Source organism: Hylobates moloch, unplaced genomic scaffold (assembly GCF_009828535.3).
Source record: "Hylobates moloch isolate HMO894 unplaced genomic scaffold, HMol_V3 SCAFFOLD_19, whole genome shotgun sequence".
NCBI lineage: Eukaryota > Metazoa > Chordata > Mammalia > Primates > Hylobatidae > Hylobates > Hylobates moloch.
In genome coordinates this window covers 35609293-35631694 of record NW_026652294.1, presented here as the reverse complement: position 1 = coordinate 35631694, position 22402 = coordinate 35609293, and the positions used below count along the sequence as shown (strand labels likewise).

The window sequence follows — 22402 nt, the reverse complement described above, 5'->3', positions numbered from 1 at the left end:
TAGGAGCTCTGACCCAAGCCACCGTGTAACCGTAGCTCTAATTCAAGTCCACAGTCCCTAGAGTCCTGGGTAGGATCCACGGGCCACATCCCCCAAGGGGAGGAGCCCAGCAGGTGTCTGGGTATCAAGGTTGTGGCATTAAGGCTGAACTCCTCCTCGACCTCACTGAGCTGTGGCCCCTTACAGGCAGTCACATCGGGAACCCTGTCGCGAGAGCTCCTCGGGCCTTGGGTCCTAATGGGGCAGGCTCACATGCAGCCTCCTTGGCCCCGTGCCCTGCCCAGACCTGTTCTGGATTCCACCCCCACCCTTCCCCAAGGTCGCTGCCACCTCCCACCTGCCAGGCTTGGGCAGGGCCTCTGAGACACAGCCGGGAAGGCTGGCAGGCAGGAGGGCTGGAGCGAGCACTGGGGGGCCATGGAGCTGGCAGAGCCCGTGGTCTATCAGAAGCTGCTGCCCTGGGAGCCAAGCTTGGAGTCGGAGGAGGAAGTGGAGGAGGAGGAGACACCGGAGGCTCTGGTTCCAAACCCCTGGAGGCACCAGGACTCTTCCAGGTAAGTAAGGGGGGGTCTGGGCACCAGGCTCCCCAGGCTTGAGGTTGGCAAGTCCCTCTCTCTGGAGCCCCTCGGGGGGACCAGGCAACTCTCCACTGGGTTTAGCTCCAGGCACTGTATGATCGATTTGGGGGAAAACCTAGGCTGTAGCCCTAGACTTGGCCTGACCCAATCAAAAGTCTGTGCATCTGGAGGGACATTTGTACCAAGCCAGCCTCTGTCCCATCTGCTGCTTTGTCAAAGGTCCCCAGCTCCCAAGTCCTGGTGCATGAGGCACCTGCTGGGCAGGTTGGGGCCTGGCTACGCCTGGCTGGGCCTGCTCCCCAGCCCCTTCTCTCCTGCCTGCCACACCCCACTGGGCCTCCCTCCCACCTGATTGGACTCTGCCCCTCCAATCTCCCCTCCAGGGACTCCCTCCCTAGCTAGGCTCAGTTTCCCCAAGTGCTTTCCCATCTCCATGTCTTTGCCCAAGCTGTGCCCGCTGCCAAGAAGCCCATTCTCCTTGGCTGACTTGTGCTCCTCTTGCTAAATCAAACCTTTTGGGAAACATTCCCTGGGGTCTCTTGGGGTCCTTGGGCATCCATCCCTCTGTCCCAGCCCTGGCTCAGGACGCGCCCCCTCTGCAGGAACAAGGCTGGCGGGCTGCCCGGAACCTGGGCCCGTGTAGTGGCAGCCCTGCTGCTGCTGGCTGTTGGCTGCTCCCTGGCTGTCAGGCAGCTCCAGAAGCAGGGCAGCCCGACAGGAAGCTTGGGCTCTGTGGCCCCTCCACCCGGCGGACACTCCCACAGCCCTGGCGTATACCACCATGGTGCCATCATCAGCCCTGCAGGTCAGTCAGTGCTGGGGGCGGCTTGGGGGAGGGGAGGGTCAGGGGTCACCGGCCCAGCCCCCCCCTCCTTGCTGCATGACAATGCCTTCCTTGCTGCAGCCACGTGCTCCCACCTAGGCCGAGAGCTGCTTGTTGCCGGGGGCAACGTCGTGGATGCTGGAGTTGGAGCTGCATTGTGCCTGGCAGTGGTGCATCCTCATGCCACAGGGCTAGGTCAGTGACCCCTGACCCCAGACTGCGATCCCAACCCACAGCCTGATCAGTGACCCCGGAACTTAGGGAATCAGCAGCCCTGACCTCAAGGCTGCTAGGCGAGCAGGACTTAGGGTTTGGGCGGCAGTCCCAACCCCAGGCTATGACCCTTGAGCCCAGTTCTGTGGAACCTTGATCTCGGGCCTGGTCAGTAACTCCTGATCCCAGGCTCAGTCAAGGGATGTTGACTGAAACAAGTCAGTGACCCTTGACCTGCGGCTGCTGAGTGACCCCTCTGTCTCCTGCAGGTGCCATGTTTTGGGGCCTCTTCCATGATAGCTCCTCAGGCAATTCCACGGCCCTGACATCAGGCCCAGCACAGACCCTGGCCCCCGGCCTGGGGCTGCCCGCAGCTCTGCCCACCCTGCACCTGCTGCATGCACGCTTCGGCCGCCTGCCCTGGCCACGTCTGCTAGTGGGCCCCACCATGCTGGCTCAGGAGGGCTTCCTGGTGGACACACCCCTGGCAAGGGCTCTGGCGGCTCGGGGCACCGAAGGCCTCTGTCCACTACTTTGCCATGCTGATGGGACACCCCTGGGCGCTGGGGCCCGAGCCACCAACCCACAACTGGCAGCTGTGCTTCGCAGGGCAGCCCTTGCTCCCACCTCAGACCTTGCTGGGGATGCTCTACTGAGTCTGCTGGCCGGAGACCTGGGGGTGGAGGTGCCCTCGGCTGGGCCCAGGCCCACTTTGGAACCAGCACGGCAGCTACCTGTGCCCCAGGGCATCCTGTTCACCACCCCCAGTCCCTCAGCTGGCCCAGAACTGCTGGCACTGTTGGAGGCAGCCCTGCGCTCCGGGGCGCCCATCCTTGACCCCTGCCCACCATTCCTGCAGACTGCTGTGAGCCCCGAGAGCAGTGCCCTGGCCGCCGTGGACAGCAGCGGCTCCGTGCTCCTTCTCACCTCCTCTCTCAACTGCTCCTTTGGCTCTGCACACCTGTCCCCAAGCACTGGGGTTCTGCTCAGCAGCCTGGTGGCCAAGTCTACCACTAGTGCCTGGGCCTGCCCCCTCATCCTCCGTGGCAGCCCGGATGACACAGAGGCTGATGTGTTGGGGCTTGTGGCTTCAGGGACCCCTGATGTGGCCAGGGCCATGACTCACACCATACTCAGCCATCTGGTGGCAGGGCCCCCAACCCAGGCCCAGCACCAGCACCAGGGTCAGCAAGAACCAACAGAGCATCCCAGCACTTGTGGCCAAGGGACTCTGCTCCAGGTGGCAGCCCACGCAGAGCACGCCCATGTCTCCAGCGTCCCCCATGGCTGCTGCCCCTTCCAGGGGTTCTAACAGGATGGGGGTGGGTCTGGCAGAAGGCAGTTATCTGAAGCATGAGGGCAGGAACAGAGCAGACACAGCAGCAATGGAGTGTGCACCTGCAGGGTGTGGTGGCTCACACCTGTAATCTCAGCACTTTGGGTGGTCAAGGCAGGAAGATACCTTGAGGCCAGGAGTTTGACACCAGCCTAGACAACAAAGCAAGATCTCGTCTGAACTAAAAATTTAAAAATTTGCCAGGGGCGGTGGCACATGCCTGCTGTCCCAGCTGCTTGGGAGGCTGAGGCAGGAAGCTCGCTGGAGCTCAGGAGTTCAAGGCTGCAGAGAGCTAGGATCACACCACTGTACTCCAGCCTGGACAACAGAGTGAGACCCTGTCTTTAAAATAATAATAATAATAATAATAATAGCTGGATGTGGTGGCTCATGCCTGTAATCCCAGCACTTTGGGAGGCCAAGGCAGGTGGATCACCTGAGGCTAGGACTTTAAGACCAGTTTGGGCAACATGGCGAAACCCCGTCTCTAACAAAAATACAAAAATATTAGCTGGGCATGGTGGCGGGCACCTGTAATCCCAGCTACTCGGGAGGCTGAGGCAGGAGAATCACTTGAACCCGGGAGGTGGAGGTTGCAGTGAGCCGAGATCGCACCATTGCGACCCCACCTGAGTAACAAGAGGGAAACCCTGTCTAAAAAAAAAAAAAAAAAAAAAAAGTGTGTATCTATTATGTGCTCACTGCTGGCTCAGGCCCCAACCTCTGGCCTTTTCAGTTACCTAGACTGGAGTTCTGGCATCCAGAGCTAACGCAATCATTCTCCAGATCACTCACACTGGATGGAATCTCTGGCTGTTTTATCAGCTAAGAACATCAGGGTAATAAGGAAAAAGCAATAGGGCCTGGGGCTAGCACTGAGTTCAGATCCAGCTTTGAGGACAGTGGAAAGAGTGCAGAGCCTCTGCCTAGGCCCTGGCCCCATGAAGCAGGACAGGCAGAGCCCAGGGTACTGTTGGCATCTCTGTCCTTCCCTTCAGGACACCCCTTACCTATCTTCCTCAACCAGACTTGGTACAAAATAAAGATCAAGTCTCCCGGAAACCAAGCACCATTCCTGCTTCTTGGTTAATTTTCCATCAGCTTTTGAAGCAACTGGAGTCAGGGCTCCCCTGATGGGCAGCACAGGTGACCAACAACCAGAGAGGGGAGAGCCTGGGTTGGTATCTTTCAGCTTCCCCCAGCTCCCCTCACCTCCTGCCTCCTGGGGCACCAGATGTGCAAGGTGAATGTTTTCATTTCACTTTCTAGAACAGACAGCAAAGCAGGGAAGCGGTTGAGAGGGTGAGAAGGTGCCCCAGGGGCTTGGGTACAAAGGAGTTGGAGTTGAGCGTGTGGAAATTCAAGGTGAAGGTTAGCCCTGACCTCCCCCAAGGGTTAGGTCCTCTCTGGACCACAGCCCTCTATAAACAGCTTCTCAAACCAAGAAGCGAGGGTGACCAGTATCAGTTCCCCTCCCCTGCCATTGTAAAAGGCTTCTCTGATTTAATAGACCATTTGATCCCACCACCTCCGCCTCCCACTCCCAAGAAAATTCTTATCCGTAATGGCACCACAATGTACCCAGTTATTTTAGTCCCAAACCTGGCATCCCCCTCATTTCCTCTCCCCCGACATCCAACTCCATCACCCAGCCCACCTGCTCCACATCAGCCCAAATCTGATCTGTTCTCATTCTCCCTGGGTCCAGTCCACCACTGTCTCTAAATGGTCTTCCCGTGCTTCCACCTGCGCAGACCTACAGTCCGTCCCCCACACAGCAGCCAGCATCATCTTGTTAAAACGTAAATCGGATCCAGGCCTGCCCCTGCATTAAGCTCACCAGAGACTCCCACCACCCTGAGAATAAAATCCTAGCTTGGGGCCCAATGCAGCCTTGCTTCTCGCCAGCCTCAGCCCCTCCATCCCTGGGCCTTTGTAGTTGCAAGGCTTAGGATTCGTCCCCTTAGATCCTTGCAGGAGTACGGGGGAGGGGGGCCCTTCTTGTCACTCAGCTCTCATCCCAAATGCCAGTTCCTCACAGAGGCCTTCCCTGACCAGCCCCTCAAGTCATTACTGTAGATAGACCCTATTGAATAGTAATTAGCCGTGTTTTTAACGGGTGATGTATTCACGTTCCAGCATTTAAAAGGCTCCTTCTGACCCTTGCATTCCTACTTCTCTTTATAATTATGATCTTTTTTAATGCATTTGGCTCCGTGTTCCTCCACGACAGCAGCGGCTTTGTTTCAACCGCCTAGCACGGCACGCCAGGAGCCCAATAACTGTTGAATGGCTCAATGTTATGAGCGCAGGGGCCACTCTGGGACGAGGCGGATCGAAGTGCTACACCTCGGTTTGTTTCCGGGATGGGCCCTTAGAAATGCCCCCATGGGGCTCCAAAGGGGCAGATGCCACAGCCGCCAAGGCAGAGCGGGTGTGAGCAGAAGGCTGGGAAACACCGGCGCCACTAGGCGAGGGACTTCCGCTCAGACCTAAGGCGGAAATGCCGCTTTCTTTGGCCCGGTCGCTCTTGGTTTCCCCGCCCCTTCTGGTTCTTCCGCCTCCGAGCCGACACAAACCGGTGCGCATGCGCCGTGCCCTGACCTGGAAGCGGCTGGGGCCGGAGCACACGTGTTTCGTGTTTCGGTGAGTGTGGCGGAGATGGGGAGCCGGGACCCCGCCGAGCCGATGTCGCCTGGAGAGGCGACGCAGAGTGGTGCCCGGCCTGCCGACCGCCATGGCTTATTGAAGCACAGTCGCGAGTTCTTGGACTTCTTCTGGGACATTGCGAAGCCTGAGCAGGAGACGCGACTTGAGGCCACGGAGAAGCTGCTGGAGTATCTGCGCGGCAGGCCGAAGGTGGAGTGGCGGGGTCTGGGGCAGGGGCCGCGCATATCCTGGCAAGGAAGCGGCGGCGAGCCCAGGGATTTGGGACTGGGAGCACGTGGTCGCGAACCTGGATGCCAAAGTGCGCGGGGGCGTGCACCTTCTTGTCACCATTGAACACGAGCGTGTGCTTGGTTCCGCAGGGGTCCGAGATGAAATATGCCCTGAAGCGCCTAATCACGGGACTCGGGGTCGGGCGAGAAACAGCCCGGCCCTGCTACAGTTTGGCCCTGGCACAGGTGAGGTGGTGCTCCTGGCAGGGTCCCAGCCATCCAGGTCAAAATGGTGGGGTGTGAGGAGGGCGGTTGTGGTGTCTCAGCTGCGGCGGAGGGGCAGCCCGAGAGAGAGGTCCGGAGTGGCAGAGCTGACTGGAGGCCAACCTGAGGGAGGCCTTCTCACATGAAGGTGGAGAGAGTGTGAGCAAGGCCTGGCCAGGTTTTCTGTTTGGTGCTTGGGTTGCCCGGCCTCTTAGGTACACTTGCTGGGAGCAGTGAGCCCTGGGTGGGCTCCCTTAGGCCTGCAGAGGCATTCAGCTGATTGGAGTAGACCACTCTCTGAGGAGCCTTGACGGGGGGAAGAGCAATAAAGACCCAGGCCTGCAGGATCAGCCTGAGGGGAGCTCAGACCAGGTGCGGCGAGAAGACCCAGTGGCTGAGCATTTCAGACTAGTAATCTAGGGGCCATAGAAGGTGGGACGAGGGACCTGAGGCTTCTTGGGAGAAGTTGAAGGGGGAAGGGAGGTTAAGGTTTGTGAAGATGTAGCTGGGCCACTCTCCTGAACCCTCCTCCTGCCACACAACTCCTGGCAGCTGTTACAGTCTTTTGAAGACCTCCCCTTGTGCAGCATCCTGCAGCAGATACAAGAAAAATATGACCTGCATCAGGTGAAGAAGGTGAGAGTGGGGCCAGGGAGGTCAGCAGCCCCAGGGGTGGGAGGCTTGGGGAATGGGGAGTCCCAGGGCCCCTCATGTCTGTGCCGGGAATCCTTTTCTAGGCGACGCTGAGACCTGCTCTCTTTGCAAACCTGTTTGGAGTGCTCGCCCTCTTTCAGTCAGGCCGGCTGGTGAAGGTAAGAGCTTTGGAAGGAGAGGGGGAATGTAGGCTGGCTTGAGATGGGTGGGGGACAGTAGTGTGCCCTGCTCATACCCTCTGTCCCTCTGTGGGGACCAGGACCAGGAGGCACTGATGAAGTCGGTGAAGCTGCTGCAGGCCCTGGCCCAGTACCAAAACCACTTGCAGGAGCAGCCCCGGAAGGCCCTGGTGGACGTCCTCTCCGAGGTATGAGCTCACCAGCTGTGCGGGCTCGGGCAACCCTTCCCGTGACAGAGACATCAGGGGGGGCATGGATGAGAATCTGGAACAGCACTGTTCCATAGAAATAGGAAGATGTATAATTTGTAAGCGTTTCAGAGACTTTGTCGAAAAGGTAAAAAGAAACAGGTGTCACTTAGTAACATTTTACTTCATCTGGTGTATCTAAAATATTTCAATCTGCATTGGTATAAAAAACCGTTGAGGTATTTTACACTCTTTTTGTCAGGTCGTCTCCAAAATCCAGTGTGTATTTTACACTTAGGCACATCCCTGTTCAGATTAGCCACCTTTCAAGCACTCAGCAGCCCTGTGTGGCTGTGGCTACTGTATTGGGCAGTGCAGCTCTAGAACTGTGCCTGGCACGTGGCAAGTATGTAAAACATTTGCTATTGTTATCCTGGTCAAGGCTGGCCCCTTGTGGGCCTCCACTGCCTGACTTGGGCAGGTAGCACCTAGGCCCTTTTGCCACTGAAAAGAGAAAGGCAGGGGCTAGCAGGTCCCCAGGCCAGGGCTTACTGTGCAGTCTTGGCCTCAGAGCCAGAAGGACCTGAATTCGAATCCCAGCTCCCACCTAGGGCTCCTTGTGTATGAAATGAGCTAGTCCTCTGAAATACCAAAAAAAGGGATAATTAAAAGGGTAGCTCTGACCCCGGGCATGGTGGCTCACACCTGTAATCCCAGAACTTTGGGAGGCCGAGGTGGGCGGATCACTTGAGGTCAGGAGTTCAAGACCAGCCTGGCCAACATGGTGAATCCCCATCTCTACTAAAAATACAAAAATTAGCTGGGTGTGATGGCGCAAGGCAGGGGCAGGAGAATTGCTTGAACCCAGGAGGCGGAGGTTGCAGTGAGCCGAGATCACACCACTGTACTCAGCCTGGGCGGCAAAGCGAGACTCTGTCTTAAAAAAAAAAAAAAAAAAAAAAAAAGGCAGGTACCTCCGGGGGCCAGTTAGCGTCAGTGGGATGCTTGTCAAAAACCTAGCTGCCTGGGAATTTGAGTTTTGTTAGCAAATGCCGTCTGATGACTCTGGTGCCTCACCAGGTGGCCCTGTGTCGGGAGCAGGTAGAACATGATCCACCAGGTTCACCCTGCAGAGGAAGCCACGATTTCTTCTCTCTCCATCCTTAGGTCTCAAAGGCCACATTCCAGGAGATCCTGCCAGAGGTCCTCAAAGCTGACTTGAATATAATTCTCAGCTCCCCCGAACAGCTAGAGCTCTTCCTCCTGGCCCAGCAGAAGGTGCCCTCCAAGCTCAAGAAGCTGGTGGGATCCGTGAACCTATTCTCGGATGAGAATGTTCCCAGGTGTGATGGAGGTGGGCGGATTTGCTCTCTCTGGGGCCGAGGAACTGCATCTGGCCAGGCCCAGATTTGCCGTGTGGCCTGGGGGTGTCGCAGCTGCTCTTGGCACCCTGGCCCTTGCCCATGGGGCAAGTGTTCCCTGAGTCCCTTGCCCTCCGCAGGCTGGTGAACGTGCTGAAGATGGCCGCCTCCTCCGTGAAGAAGGACCGCCAGCTGCCCGCCATCGCTCTGGACCTGCTGCGCCTGGCGCTCAAGGAAGATAAGTTCCCACGGTTCTGGAAGGAGGTGGTGGAACAAGGGCTGCTGAAGATACAGTTCTGGCCAGCCAGGTGCGGGCGACGCGTGTCCTTTCTCGGCCTCCTTCCCTGTCTGTGAAGTGGGGCAGGGCCACCAGTCCTGAGGACCCCCCCAGGGGGACCAAGGGCTCTGACCAGGCTCTATCCCGCACCCCCTTAGCTACCTATGTTTCCGCCTGCTGGGCGCAGCCCTGCCCCTGCTGACCAAGGAGCAGCTGCAGCTGGTGATGCAGGGAGACGTGATCCGCCATTACGGGGAGCACGTGTGCACTGCTAAGGTGGGTAAAGCCCATGCAGCTCGACACTGCCAGAAAGGCTAGACCCGGAGCTCTCCCTGCCAAGAAGGGGGGGGGAGCAGGGCACCTCGGGGGCTTGGCTAGAGCCATGGGTGTCCCCTTCTTCTGGGTGGTGAGCTGCCTGAACCCCTTCCCCTCAAACAGGTTTTATTTATTTATTTTTTTTGAGTTGGAGTTTCACTCTTGTTGCCCAGGCTGGAGTGCAGTGGTGCGATCTGGGCTCACTGCCACCTCCGCCTCCCAGGTTCAAGCGATTATCCTGCCTCAGCCTCCTGAGTAGCTGGGATTACAGGCCCCTGCCACCACGCCCAGCTAATTTTTGTATTTTCGGTAGAGACGGGGTTTTGCCATGTTGGCCAACCTGGTCTCGAACTCGTGACCTTAGGTGATCCACCCTCCTTGGCCTCCCAGAGTGTTGGGATTACAGACATGAGCCACCATACATGGCTTTCCTCTGACAGTTTTGATAAGGTCAGGCCCCTCTGCCAGCAGGCCCCCTCGTGGGCATGGATAGCCAGCGGGCTGTTCAGACCTCCCTCCACCCCCACCCATGTTGCAGTGATAACAGTCGTCATGACCGTGTTTGGGCACCAGTGAGCCTGGTGCCCAGTAAGTGCTGCTGGGTTTACTGTTCTCACCAGCTCATTTTATTTTTGCAACGAGTTTCAGAGAGCTGTCATTCTGGGTGAGGGGGCAGACTTGAAGTATCAGGCAGTGGTTAAGAGCTTGGGTTGGACGGTGGTGCACACCTGCAGACCCTGTTACCCGGGAGGCTGAGGTGGGAGGATCCCTTGAACCCAGAATTTTGAGGCTGCGGTGAGCCATGATCGTGGCACTGCACTCCAGGGGCACAACTCTAAAAAATTAAAAGGAAAACAGCGTGGGCTGTGAAGCCAGACAATTACCCCATTGGGAGCCTCTGACCCTGAGAAGTTACTTCTAGGTGTTTTTGTGTCTGACTTTATTCACCTACACAATGACAATATTGGCCAACTGCAAAGGGTTGCTAAAAATGCTAAGCTGCCGCACAAAAACGCAGAGCGTGGGTCCTGGCACTGAGTAAGCACATGAGAGGTGGTGGTTTTTGGTCCCGAAGATGGCATGGCTAGGAATTGGCAGCGTGGGCTTTGGACCCAGGTCAGTCTCACCTCTTAACTACCACTCTGCCCTGCGCTGAGCCATGAAAACAGGCCATCCCCGTCGAGCAAGGCGGAAAGAGGGGCTTTCTGGGGCCGGAGGTGCTGAAGCTGGGGCAGTCAGACCCACAGAAGCCTTGACGCCAGACAAAAGCACTGGGGTGACAGGGAACTGTTGCAAGTTGAGGCTCAGCCTAGCTGTGTACGACAGATTTCCGGGGCTCGGTTTAATCCGTAGTGGGCACAAGCCTGGTGGGCTGTTGCCCGCCTGCCCCCCCCCCCCCGGCGGGGGGGGGGTGGCCGCCCCCCCCCCCCCCCGGGCTGTTGGGTTGTTGCCCGCCTGCCCCCACTGGGCTGTTGGGTTGTTGCCCGCCTGCCCCCACTGGGCTGGTGGGCTCAGCGCCATGCCTAACTCTTGCAGCTCCCAAAGCAGTTCAGGTTTGCTCCAGAGATGGACGATTACGTGGGCACCTTCCTAGAGGGGTGCCAGGATGACCCTGAGCGGCAGCTGGCCGTGCTAGTGGCCTTCTCATCCGTCACCAACCAAGGCCTCCCTGTCACGCCTACTTTCTGGCGGGTCGTGCGGTTCCTGAGCCCTCTGGCCCTGCAGGGCTATGTGGCCTGGCTGCGGGCCATGTTTCTCCAGCCAGACCTGGACTCCTTGGTTGACTTCAGCACCAACAACCAGAAGAAAGCCCAGGATTCATCGCTCCACGTGTGAGTGGACCTTGGGGGAGGACGCCTAATTTAGGATTTAGCTTCCTAGGCCTGCAGAGCCCTGCGACCCGAGCCCGCCCTCCACAGCGTCCTGGCTCTAAACCATGAGAGGAGCGAGGGGGAAGAGCCTTAGCTCTCATATGATATGAGGCCTCAGTTTACTTGTGTGTCCCCACACTGGCAATTGGGATGGGGAGATCTTGGATTCCTGTCTCCGAGATCAGGCAAAGGAATGTCCTGTTTTTGCCAGTTCTTTTTTTTTGAGACAGAGTCTCACTCTCTGTGGCCTGAGCTGGAATGCAGTGGCGTATGATCTCAGCTCACTGCAACTTCTGCCTCCCGGGTTCAAGCAATCACGCAATTCTCTGCCTCAGCCTCTCCAGTAGCTGGGACTACAGGCACCCGCCACCACACCCGGCTAATTTTTGTATTTTTAGTGGAGATGGGGGTTCACCGTGTTGGCCAGGCTGATCTCGAACTCCTGACCTCAAGTGATTCGCCAGCCTTGGCCTCCCAAAGTGCTGGGATTACAGGTGCGAGTCACTGGGCCCAGCCTGTTTTTGCCAGTTCTAAGTGGCTCACATGACCTCGCCTCCTGCCCCGCTAGGCCTGAGCGAGCTGTGTTCCGGCTGAGGAAATGGATCATCTTTCGATTGGTGAGCATTGTGGACAGCCTGCACCTGGAGATGGAGGAGGCCTTGACTGAGCAGGTGGCCAGGTGCGAGCTGTGCTGGAGCCCCAGCTTCCCATGGGTGTGTGGCCAACGAATGGGGCCCCTTAACTCGTCCTAGTTTGCATCCCCTGGAGCCAGAAGCCTTTGGGTTGAGTCATCAGTGGGGAGCAGGCACAAGGGGACTTGGGAATTCCTCAGGAACCCGTCAAGGGAAGGGGCCCGGGAGGCACCCCAGCTGCAGGGGCCTAAAAGGTTCAGGTGTGCTCTGCGCGCCCTGCAGGCAGCTTTTGCTTGTGGGAGGTGTCAGGGAAGCCTTCTGCCCCACACCTGCCTCGTCTGTGCCAGTGCAGAGCTGGGTGCTCACGTCACCCTCAACATGCACGGTTGCAAGAGGGGGCTGCCCCATGTTTGCAGGAGCAGTGATGTGACTCGGCCATGACCACACAGCCTCCCATCTGTTGGTTCCTTGGGAGGGGCACTGATTCTCTCCAGCTCGGGTTAAACCGCGTTCAGCTGGGGGTCCAGACCAGAGAAACGGCCCCTTCCCCTCCTAGCCCAGCCCAGCCACCTCCAGCCTTGCCCGTCAGGTCCCCGAGGACTGTACCCAGAGCAGAAGGGCTCCTCCTCCTCCTGCTGCCCTTGTACCCTCGGTGGTGCCATCCAAGGAGGGGAGCCCGTAAAAACCAATGGCAGTGAATGGCGATGGCCGCTCTCCCGCCCTCCCCAGGTTTTGTTTGTTCCACTCGTTCTTTATCACAAAGAAGCCCACATCCCAGATCCCCGAGACAAAGGAGCCATTCTCCTTCCCTTTGGAAAGCCAGGCCCGAGAGGCTGTCAGCAGTGCCTTCTTCAGGTGAGTCTTGGGCAGCCCAGGAGAGGTCCGAAGGTGGGAAGGCCTTGAGGGCGCCTGCTCCCTCCAGGTACCTTAAGTTGGGAATAACGGCAGAGGCCCCGGGAGTTCTAGTAGGTCCTGGAGAGGTGGGAGACCGAGCCCTGGGGAAGGCGGAGGGGGGCGGCTACATTCACTCGTCCGGTCTGGCGACCCCAAGCCCCACCCCTCGCCTAGTCTACTGCAGACCCTCAGCACGCAGTTCAAGCAGGCACCGGACCAGACCCGGGGTGGGCAGCCCTGGACCTATCACCTGGTGCAGTTTGCAGACCTGCTGTTGAATCACAGCCACAATGTGACCACTGTGACACCCTTCACTGAGCAGCAGCGCCAGGCCTGGGACCGGTGAGCACGTGGGATTTCCAGGGGGTGGGCAGGACGCTGACTGGCGCAGGGGCCTGGGAATCTGCCTGTTTCCCCACAGGATGCTGCAGACTCTGAAGGAGCTGGAGGCCCACTCCTCAGAGGCCAGGGCTGCTGCCTTCCAGCACCTTCTGCTCCTCGTGGGCATCCACCTTCTCAAGGTACTGGGGCCTGGGAGGGAGGGGCCATGAGCCTGGGGTTCTGTGGCACAATGAGCCCTACCGAGAGGCTTGAGGGCTGTGCGGGTTTCCAGGAGAGGCTCTGGGGGGGGTTAAGTTGGGAGGTTTTTGAAGCCAACCTCGTCACAGGTGGGAACATCCCTCTGGCCACTTAGCGGCACCAGCTGGTGTCCTAGGCTTTCCATGCAGGGTCTCGTAATCCCCACAGCTTCGAGGCAGACACCCCCGCTCCATGTTTGACATGGAGAAACTGAGACTCAAAGTAGCTTGCACTGTATCCCCAGCTGTGGGAACACCTTCTGGCGACGGGCTCTCCCGCTCGCTTCTTCCCATCAGGAAGCCCTGACCACATCCGAGGCCCAGTACCTTGATTTCTTTTGAGAGTTTTCTTCTCATGACATAGGAGGCTCTTATCGGGGTGCTTCAGGTCTTATGTAGCCTGAGTAGGTGGGTCTCTCGCTTGCTCCCGTCTGGCCACTTGGCTGTGGTTGCCTTACTTGCCAGCTTTGGTTATTCTGAGCCCAGCATGTGGATGAGCTGTTTGGGGAAAGTTTGGCCACGATGCCCCTTCCGATTCTTGGCGTCAGGCCTTTGATAGCAGCAGAGCCCTGGTGATTCTAGGACACGTGGAGCCTGCCCCCAACCTGGGGATCTCCGAACTTGACTTGGACAGAGGAGGCTGCAGTTTGCTGTGTCAGAGCCTTAGATAAAAGTTGCAGCCCTGGCTGGGCGCGGGGCTCGTACCTGTAATCCCAGCACTTAGGGAGACCAAGGCGGGTGATCACGAGGTCAGGAGTTCAAGACCAGCCTGGCCAACACAGTGAAACCCCTTCTCTACTAAAATACAAAAATTAGCCGCGTGTGGTGGCAGGTGCCTGTAATCCCAGCTACTCAGGAGGGTGAGGCAGGAGAATTGCTTGAACCTGGGAGGCGGAGGTTGCAGTGAGCCGAGATGACACCACTGCACTCCAGCCTGGGCGACAGAGCAAGATTCTGTCTTAGAAAAAAAAAATAAAAAGGCACAGCCCAGAGAAGGAGAGGGACCTGCTTGGGCACACCGCCTGGGAGCCGGAGAGCAATGACGAGGGCTTTGGGCTGCTTTGTCCCACCCTGGCCTAAACGTTCAAGCTGCCTACTGCATTATGAGGGAAAGTCTGCCTTTTAGATACCAAAGATCACACGGTTTTCAAGAGCTCCTGCATATGCGCACACCGCGCCAGCTCACTGGGGTCTGGGGTTATCCCGTCAGATGAGTTCAATGTAATTAAATTAGTTAAAACTAAGGACTTGCAATTCTGTCTCTCATGCCAAGCATGGAGGGAATAATCTAGAATTATGAATTGGGGGCTGGGGCTTGCTAGCTTCTCTGGGACCCTGACCATCCTTGTCAGGCTCTGCCTCTCTTGAGTGTCAGAGGGGGAGTTGGACTCCTTGTCCCCTGCAGGCTTTTGGATCCTATAACTGTGTATTAGGTATAAAAAAGCCCTCAGCCAGGCGTGGGGGCTCACGCCTGGAATCCCAGCACTTTGGGAGGCCAAGGGGGGGGGGGGGTGGATCACGAGGTCAGGAGTTCAAGACCATCCTGGCCAACATGGTGAAACCCTGTCTCTACTCAAAATACAAAAATTAGCCGGGCATGGTGGTACACGCCTGTAATCCCAGCTACTTGGGAGGCTGAGGCAGGAGAATGGCTTGAACCCGGGAGGCAGAGGTTGTGGTGATCCGAGATCAGACCACTGCACTCCAGCCTGGGCAATAGAGCGAGACTCCATCTCAAAAAAAAAAAAGCCCTCTTGGGGTGTCCTGGGGTCCAGCCGGGGTCTTCCATTCTGGATTGTGGGGGTGACTGGCCAGGCTGGGCCAGTGGCTGGGGTGTTGAAGGCTTCTGATGCCACTGCTCCCATTTGGCCAGCCCCTCGCCTGGCTTAGAAGGGCTGGGGACAGGGCCTGGCCCCAATGTGTGTCCTTCCCTGCCCGCAGTCCCCTGCGGAGAGCTGTGACCTGCTGGGCGACATCCAGACCTGCATCAGGAAGAGCCTGGGAGAGAAGCCCCACCGGAGCCGCGCCAAGGCCATCGGTGGGTCCTTGGTCATGAGAGGGACTGGAGTGGTGCGGCGGGGCCAGCGGTTCCCTGTCCGGGCTCAACCCCTCCCCCTTGCAGACCCCCAGGAGCCGCCGTGGGTAGAGGTGCTGGTGGAGGTCCTGCTGGCCCTGCTGGCCCAGCCCAGCCACCTCATGCGCCAGGTGGCCCGGAGCGTGTTTGGCCACATCTGCTCCCACCTGACCCCGCGTGCCCTGCAGCTAATTCTGGATGTGAGTTGGGACCTTTGGGAGTGGAATGTGGGCTGGGGTTCACTGAGCAGCGAGCTCCACTGGGGGTGCCGCTTCAGCCTCCAGCCTCCCCGCCGGGAGCCTGCGGCCGATGGGAGGGGTCTCAACGAGGCCTTGGCCTGGTCTGGCCACCTCTCCTAGGCTCCGTTTTCTTCTGGGAAATGGAGGCCTTTGGCCAAGGCTGGGCGGGGCCTGGAGAGGAGGGCGGGGGCCGCAAATGGGTCACTGGCCGGCACCCCTCCCCAGGTGCTGAACCCCGAGACCAGTGAGGATGAGGATGACCGCGTGGTGGTGATGGACGATTCCGTTGAGCGGCGGCTGAAGGGTGCAGAGGTGCTGCCAGTGCGGGCCGGGTGGGGGTGGCGGGGAGTGGGACTATTGGGGAGGTGTGTGACGCGCCTGCCTCTACCACACAGGACAAGAGCGAGGACGGCGAGGACAACAGAAGCTCAGAGAGTGAAGAGGAGAGTGAGGGGGAGGAGAGCGAGGAGGAGGAGCGCGATGGGGACGTGGACCAGGGCTTCCGGGAGCAGCTGATGACCGTGTTGCAGGCCGGGAAGGCGCTGGTGAGTGGGGGGGTTGGGTGGGGGTGGCGGGGGAGGGCTCGGGTGTCCCCATGTTGTGTGCCCGCCCGAGGCCAGGCTGACCGCTGGGCCTCTGTCCCTCAGGGTGGAGAGGACAGTGAGGACGAGGAGGAGCTGGGGGATGAGGCCATGATGGCCCTGGACCAGAGCCTCGCCAGCCTCTTTGCCGAGCAGAAGCTGCGTATCCAGGCCCGGCGAGACGAGAAGAACAAGCTGCAGAAGGAGAAGGCGCTGCGGCGCGACTTCCAGATCAGGGTGAGCCTGGGGGCATGCCGCACCCACCCCCGCCTCCCTGTGCACCCACCCCCCGTCTCCCTGTGCACCCACCCCCCGTCTCCCTGTGCATCCACCCCCGTCTTCCTGTGCATCCACCCCCGTCTCCCTGTGCATCCACCCCCGTGTTGCTGACCCGCCCTCCTGGTTGCAGGTGCTGGACCTGGTGGAAGTGCTAGTGACCAAGCAGCCCGAGAATGCCCTGGTCCTGGAGCTGCTGGAGCCGCTGCTGAGCATCATCCGGCGCAGCCTGCGCAGCAGTAGCTCCAAACAGGAGCAGGACCTTCTGCACAAGACGGCGCGCATCTTCACGTGAGCACGGGGGTGCAGGGCGGGCAGGTGTGGCCAGCAGCCACCAGGCACAGGAGAGCCAGAGCTCTAGGCTTGCTGTCTGCACAGGAAGGAGAGAGCCAAGCTTCCAGCCTGGGCCCCTACCTCGCAGGCTCACTGCTAAGCCCTGGAGGCACACTTCACTCAGTGACTCCCACAGTCCTTGATTCATCCGCGTGTTCTCCCAACACAGGGCCAACAGTGCCCTGGAGCTGGGGTCCATCCCTGCCCTTGACAGTCTCGAGGGGGCTGTGCTGGGGTGGAGGGGGGACAGTGGGAGCACCTGTGGCAGGGGACACCCAACCCAGTCCTTGGAGGTGTAGCGTGCATGGGAGTTTGTCAGGCTGGGAGGCCTTGGGCAGGGCAGAAAGGGAGGAAGTGCATCCTGACGGGAGCCGGTCAGACATGCAGCTGGAAGGTCAGGCAAACAGCAAGGCCACAGGCCCCTGCACTCCTCGCAGGCCCTGACCCTAGCGGTGCTGGGGGCCACAGAGGCATTATCAGCAAGAGCATTGGCGTGGGGGAGGGTCTGAGTCTGGTTTCCCTTTTCAGAAATGGCTGGCAGCTGGGAGAAGGGTTTGGGAGGGGCTGTGCTGGAGGTAGGGGGCCCAGGACGGAGGCAGTGGCAGGCATGGGAGAGACACGCAGGCACCAGGTAGACCTGCCTTCAGAACTCAGGTCGCTGGGGAGGTGAAGGCCTGGGACCTGGGGTGCTGCGTGGATAGTCAGGAGGGGTGGGGAGTGTGACTGGCAGTGCATTCTTCACAACCCCAGGCCCGCCCAGGCCATGCCTTCTCAGGTAGTTCTGCCAGCATGCGTGGACAGTGTCGTTTGTTGAGCATCCTGCCTCTTGTCCCCATTGTGTCCCCGGCCCTGCAGGGCCACAGAGGGTTCTGAGCACATGAATCCTTGTCTTGCTTTACAAAAGTCCTGGAGGCCACTGCCCCACGAGAGACAAGTGTGGACAGGAGGAGTGCCCCAGGCAGGTGGTTGGCCCTTGGTGCAACCTCCGCTCAGGGAGCTGTTCTGTTTTCCCCTGGAGTGCCCCTGTCACCCAAGCACTCTGAGCCCACACAGCTTCCAAGCAGCCTGCAGACGGCCCTGGGCCTTCCTCTGTGGCCTGGGTCACCTCCGTCTTCTTCTAAGTCTGTTTCCCCTGCTGTAAAGTGGGACTTGGGTTGGCTGTGCGTGGCGGAGCGGGGTGGACCAAGAATGTTCTCACCACCCACAGGCACCACCTGTGCCGTGCCCGGCGCTACTGCCACGATTTGGGTGAGCGCGCAGAGGCCCTGCATGCCCAGGTGGAGCGGTTGGTGCAGCAGGCTGGCCGCCAGCCCGACTCCCCCACCGCCCTCTACCACTTCAACGCTTCTCTCTACCTGCTCCGGGTCTTGAAGGGCAACACTGCCGAGGGCTGCGTGCATGAGACACAGGAGAAGCAGAAAGCTGGCACTGACCCCAGCCTCATGCCCATGGGCCCGCAGGTGAGCAGGGCCTGGCCCAGGAGCAGCCCCAGGTATTTCACAGCCAGGGAGTGGAGGCCGGGACTGCCCCAGGGCACAACCCTCAGCCTTCTGAAGGTAGGCCAGGCTCTGCTCCCGTCCCAGGGACCCCTCTCCTGGCCTCACCCAGCTCGCTGTCCCCTGGCCTAGGCTGCCAGCTGCTTGGACTTGAACCTGGTGACCCGGGTGTACTCAACAGCACTGAGCTCCTTCCTGACCAAGCGCAACAGCCCCCTCACAGTTCCCATGTTCCTCAGCCTCTTCTCCCGGCACCCGGTGAGTGTTGGGGCCTTCCCTGCTTCCTCAGGGTCCCTGCTCAGCCCAGCCTGCACCTCACAGCCCTTGTCACTCCCCACCAGGTGCTCTGTAAGAGCCTGCTCCCCATCCCGGTCCAGCATATCACAGGCCCGGTACGGCCCCGTCATCAGGTAAGAGACTTCCCAGCTCCCAGCCCAGGGCCTGTCTGAATTAACCCGCTTAACCCTCTTCTGACTGGATATTGTGAGGCCCCAGAGCACTGCCCTGGTGAGCACGGGCACAGCCGTCCCTGCCCCACTGGCTTGGCTGTGGTACACTGTCTCTGAAGGGGGTGGCCGTGCCCTGGACCCTGCCACACAGTGAACACAGAGGAGCTGAGGGGGCAGGGCTGGCCTCACTGCTGCAGCCATTGCTGACCATTTGGCCACACACAGGATGCCCCTGGTAGTGTCTGCTCCGGTGCCGGGTTGTCGGGGGCAGGCTGGAGGAAGATGGCACTAAGCCAATAAGAGGCAGGAATTGTCCCAACCTGAGGTCCCATCTCTATCCAGCTGGGAGGCCTTGGTGTCCCCCCCTGCACATGAAGGCACAGGAGCAGGTGGTCACAGAGCCCAATGCAGCAGGCAGCCTCGCATGCTGCCCACAGCAGTGCCGGGCAGGCCCCCGAGCCCTCATGCATCCCTGAGCCGTGAGCACCGGATGTGCCAAGGCTCCTGCCACCCACCTTTGCCACCCACAGGCCTGCCTGCTGCTCCAGAAGAGCCTGTCCATGCGGGAGGTGAGGTCGTGCTTTGAGGAGCCCGAGTGGAAGCAGCTGATGGGCCAGGTCCTAGCAAAGGTCACCGAGGTAACAGCCTGGGGGGCGCCCTTTGCCCACTCCCTCAGAATCAGTTCTCTGGGAGACCGATCTCCAGGAAAGAAGTGAGGATTGGAGCCTGAGTCCAGAGTTGGGGGAACTGGGGTTGTCCCAGGAGATGGTCCCTGCTTCTCGGCTTTAGTCCCGGCTGGGAAACAGAAAGGCGAGCGGCTCTCCGGGGTGCCTCAGCCTGGCCACCCTTCCCTAGAACCTGCGCGTGCTGGGGGAGGCGCGGACCAAGGCGGAGCATCAGCAGGCACTGTCCTCTCTGGAGCTGCTCAACGCTCTCTTCAGGACCTGCAAACATGAGGTGAGGCGGGGGCCCAGTCCGGGGTCGTGTTGGGGTTCCTCTTAGGGGCCTCGGGGCCTCCTGGGCAGCAGTGCCATGCCTGGGCTGGACTGCGGGGATGGGGGTCATGTGGGGAAACTTCTGAGTGCCTGGGCCAGGGCTCTGGGCTGTCATTTGGGCAGTTACCGAACCATGGATGGATGAGTGACTTGGGAAGGGACTGTGCCACCCTGACCTCCTCCTGCAGGGCGAGGTGAGAGGGGGTGGCACTGCCACATCCCGTGAGAAAGCCAAGAAGGGGATGGCAGGGCTGGAGATGTGGAAGGGTTGGAGAAGATTCAGGGTGAGCAGCCAGGTTTCCAGGCCTGGCGCAGGAGTGTGGGCAGCCATCAGGGCAGGGCCAGGAGGCAGCTGGAGGCGGCCATCTGGGTCCCCCGGTCTGGCCCAGAGGGCAGGGTTTGGGAATCTTCAGCATAGGTGCTAGTCAGCCCTTGTGGAGGGAGAGCTTGCCAAGGGGGTGCTGGCAGGCAGAGGCGGGGCCCGGGATGGGGCCTTACAAAACTGGCTGATAGTGAGGAAGCCAGGAGAGCAGTGCTCCTGGAAGCTAGCAGATTCCAACAATAACCCATTCAGGATGTGCAGGAAGGTGGCAGGGGTGGGTGGGGAAGGGCTTTGGCAGCCCCGCGGTGATGGAGTGATGGGGAGTGGCCCTCTTGGAGGTGGGTGGGCCAGGGCCACTGTTGGAGGGGAGGACACCGAGATAGGCCTTTGGCTATGGGAAGTAGGAGAACCAACACCTGGGACGCGTGTTTCCTCCCTCGGTAAGAGACACGGATGACTCAACAGGCAGAAGGAGAGGCTGAGGCCGGGAGGGCGCAGGGGTTACTGGCGAGGCAGCAACAGGGCAAAGGTGGGAAGACTGGGAGCCCGGGAGAGGCCCTGCCTTCTGTGGCCCCCACAGCTCTGCCTTCCCACTGTCTGCAGAAGCTGACCTTGGACCTGACGGTGCTCCTGGGCGTGCTGCAGGGGCAACAGCAGAGCCTACAGCAGGGGGCACACTCCACCGGCTCTAGCCGCCTGCACGACCTCTACTGGCAGGCCATGAAAACCCTGGGAGTCCAGTAGGTTCTGGGAGGGGAATGCACACCTTGGGCAGGGGCTGGGAACACCTTCACGCTGTTGCACACACGCATTCAAGCGCATGCTCAGATGTGGGAGCTGTAGGACCCTGGGGCCTCACAGGATCCAGGTGGAGGTGGTGGTCGCAGTGGCTGCTGCCTTCACTGGGCACCTTCTTACCTTGCTCACTTCCCTTCAGGCGCCCCAAGTTGGAGAAGGATGCCAAGGAGGTCCCCAGTGCCACCCAGAGCCCCATCAGCAAGAAGCGGAAGAAAAAGGGATTCTTGCCAGAGACGAAGAAGCGCAAGAAACGCAAGTCAGAGGATGGCACGTCAGCGGAGGATGGCACACCTGCAGCCACCGGCGGGAGCCAGCCCCCCAGCATGGGCAGGAAGAAGAGGAACAGGACAAAGGCCAAGGTTCCGGCCCAGGCCAATGTGACGCCTTCCACCAAGAGTCCAGCCCCTGGCGCCCCCACCCTGAGCCCCAGCACCCCTGCCAAATTCCCAAAACTGCAGAAGAAAAACCAGAAGCCGCTCCAGGTGAATGGGGCTCCTGGATCCCCTGCGGAACCTGCAGGCCAAAAGCAGCATCAGAAGGCTCTTCCCAAAAAAGGGGTCTTGGGCAAATCACCCCCGTCTGCGCTGGCACGGAAAAAGGCAAGGCTGTCTTTGGTCATCAGGAGTCCCAGCCTGCTTCAGAGCGGGGCCAAGAAGAAGAAAGCGCAGCTGAGGAAGGCGGGGAAGCCCTGAGCCACAGGTACAGGCCGCCCCCAGCCCCTGCCTCCATCTGCCTGAGACTTTTTTTTTTTTTTTTTTTACCATGATTTTAATACACAAGCTGCTTCTAAGGTGCCAGCTCTGCCCCTGGGGAGGGTGGCTGTTGCCGCCTGCCTGGGCATCCTGCTCTGAGCCATTCCTGCAGGGGTCCCAGGGTGCAGAGACCTCCCTGCCCCCGGTTCTGGGCTGGGACCTTGGCTCCAGGGCCATGTCCAGGGCTCTGGTGTTTGCCTGGGTGGGTGCAGGTTGACGCGCTGGCTGCAGGCTGGGTACAGGTGTGACCATCTCTCGTGCCTGCCACCCCCTTGCCCACAGGCTTTTTTGCTGTGAGGGAGCCACCGGGGGTGATTTAAATAGGTTTATTTCTTCATTTACAAGACGAATATATTTGGCTTCTCTCTTAAGACTCTGAGATTCACAATCAGCAGCTCTAAAAAATAAAGGAGCAGTTTGGCTTCCGGAAGGAAGAGGAGGCAACACTCGGACCTGGTTCTTGTACAACAAGAAAACATCGCTGGGGCTCCGCTGAGGCTGAGGCTGGAGTGGGGGTGGAGGCTGGTCTTTGGAGGATACCACCCCCACCCCCTCCTCGTCAGGCCCCCGGGGTACCCCAGAGCTTGGTGGGTGAGTATTCCACTAGCTTACACACCACTGAAGCCACAGCCAGCCAGTAACTAAGGGGCAAGAAGAGCACTGTCCAAGCTGGCTCTTGGGGTCTCCTATTGGCCACAAGGGCACCCTCCCCAGCACCAGAACCACCTTGATTGCAGCAGAAGTGCAGGGAGTGGATGACGCAGGGGGCTAAGCTCCCCCAAAGCGGGTTGGGGCTGGTATGAAGGTGGCAGCTGCATCCTGGTGTGTGCATGGATGGGAGGTGGGTGATCGAAGGCCTGGCTCCCGGGGTCACTTGGTGGAATGCCAGCAGCCAGTGTGTGGGTAGGGGCTGGCCTCTCCCGGGGGCCTCGGCCTCAGCTCTGGGGCAGGAAGCTTTGTGGATAGCTGCTTCCTCCAGCAGCTGGAGCCCTGGCTGCTGCCCCATGGCTTCTGGGAATGGTCTCCTGGGCCCTGCTGCTGGAAA

The 22402-nt window shown here is 59.6% G+C and overlaps 2 protein-coding genes across 8 annotated transcripts; both read left to right on the top strand.

Moving 5' to 3' along the window:
• Nucleotides 1–361: 361 nt before the first annotated feature.
• On the top strand, nt 362–4016 carry GGT6 (gamma-glutamyltransferase 6). Of its 5 annotated transcripts, none has more exons than XM_032138364.2 (4): nt 362–554; nt 1181–1383; nt 1501–1596; nt 2474–4016. In XM_032138364.2, the coding sequence occupies exons 1-4, from the start codon at nt 418–420 to the stop codon at nt 2629–2631; spliced, it is 594 nt and encodes a 197-aa protein (XP_031994255.1). In that variant the 5' UTR covers nt 362–417; the 3' UTR covers nt 2632–4016. The 5 variants fall into 5 exon arrangements, with proteins under 5 accessions (XP_031994255.1, XP_031994253.1, XP_031994252.1 ...); XM_032138362.2 differs by having other exon boundaries at nt 1884–4016; XM_032138361.2 differs by having other exon boundaries at nt 1483–1596; nt 1884–4016.
• A 1527-nt stretch (nt 4017–5543) lies between these two features.
• On the top strand, nt 5544–22306 carry MYBBP1A (MYB binding protein 1a). 3 transcript variants are annotated; one of them, XM_032137913.2, is made up of 27 exons: nt 5544–5809; nt 5980–6075; nt 6646–6729; nt 6831–6905; nt 7007–7114; nt 8282–8457; nt 8616–8783; nt 8911–9028; nt 10604–10899; nt 11507–11617; nt 12300–12425; nt 12639–12806; nt 12886–12985; nt 14984–15080; nt 15165–15316; nt 15581–15667; nt 15751–15900; nt 16003–16173; nt 16346–16503; nt 17753–18005; nt 18174–18299; nt 18383–18451; nt 19021–19128; nt 19346–19447; nt 20411–20547; nt 20745–21304; nt 21730–22306. In XM_032137913.2, exons 1-26 carry the CDS (start codon nt 5612–5614, stop codon nt 21295–21297), a joined length of 3987 nt encoding a protein of 1328 aa, XP_031993804.1. In that variant the 5' UTR covers nt 5544–5611; the 3' UTR covers nt 21298–21304; nt 21730–22306. The 3 variants fall into 3 exon arrangements, with proteins under 3 accessions (XP_031993804.1, XP_031993803.1, XP_031993806.1); XM_032137912.2 differs by lacking the exon at nt 21730–22306 and having other exon boundaries at nt 20745–21728; XM_032137915.2 differs by lacking the exons at nt 5544–5809; nt 5980–6075; nt 6646–6729; ... (1 more) ...; nt 7007–7114; nt 21730–22306 and having other exon boundaries at nt 8442–8468; nt 20745–21728.
• Nucleotides 22307–22402: the final 96 nt, after the last annotated feature.

Excerpts from the sequence above, each read along its gene's own strand:
- GGT6 (XM_032138361.2), top strand. The coding sequence starts at position 418 with ATGGAGCTGGCAGAGCCCGTGGTCTATCAGAAGCTGCTGCCCTGGGAG. Across the intron at positions 555-1,180 it reads AGGCACCAGGACTCTTCCAG|GAACAAGGCTGGCGGGCTGC; the intron begins GTAAGTAAGGGG and ends CCCCCTCTGCAG. Across the intron at positions 1,597-1,883 it reads TCCTCATGCCACAGGGCTAG|GTGCCATGTTTTGGGGCCTC; the intron begins GTCAGTGACCCC and ends TGTCTCCTGCAG.
- MYBBP1A (XM_032137913.2), top strand. The coding sequence starts at position 5,612 with ATGGGGAGCCGGGACCCCGCCGAGCCGATGTCGCCTGGAGAGGCGACG. Across the intron at positions 6,730-6,830 it reads ACCTGCATCAGGTGAAGAAG|GCGACGCTGAGACCTGCTCT; the intron begins GTGAGAGTGGGG and ends ATCCTTTTCTAG. Across the intron at positions 8,784-8,910 it reads ATACAGTTCTGGCCAGCCAG|CTACCTATGTTTCCGCCTGC; the intron begins GTGCGGGCGACG and ends GCACCCCCTTAG.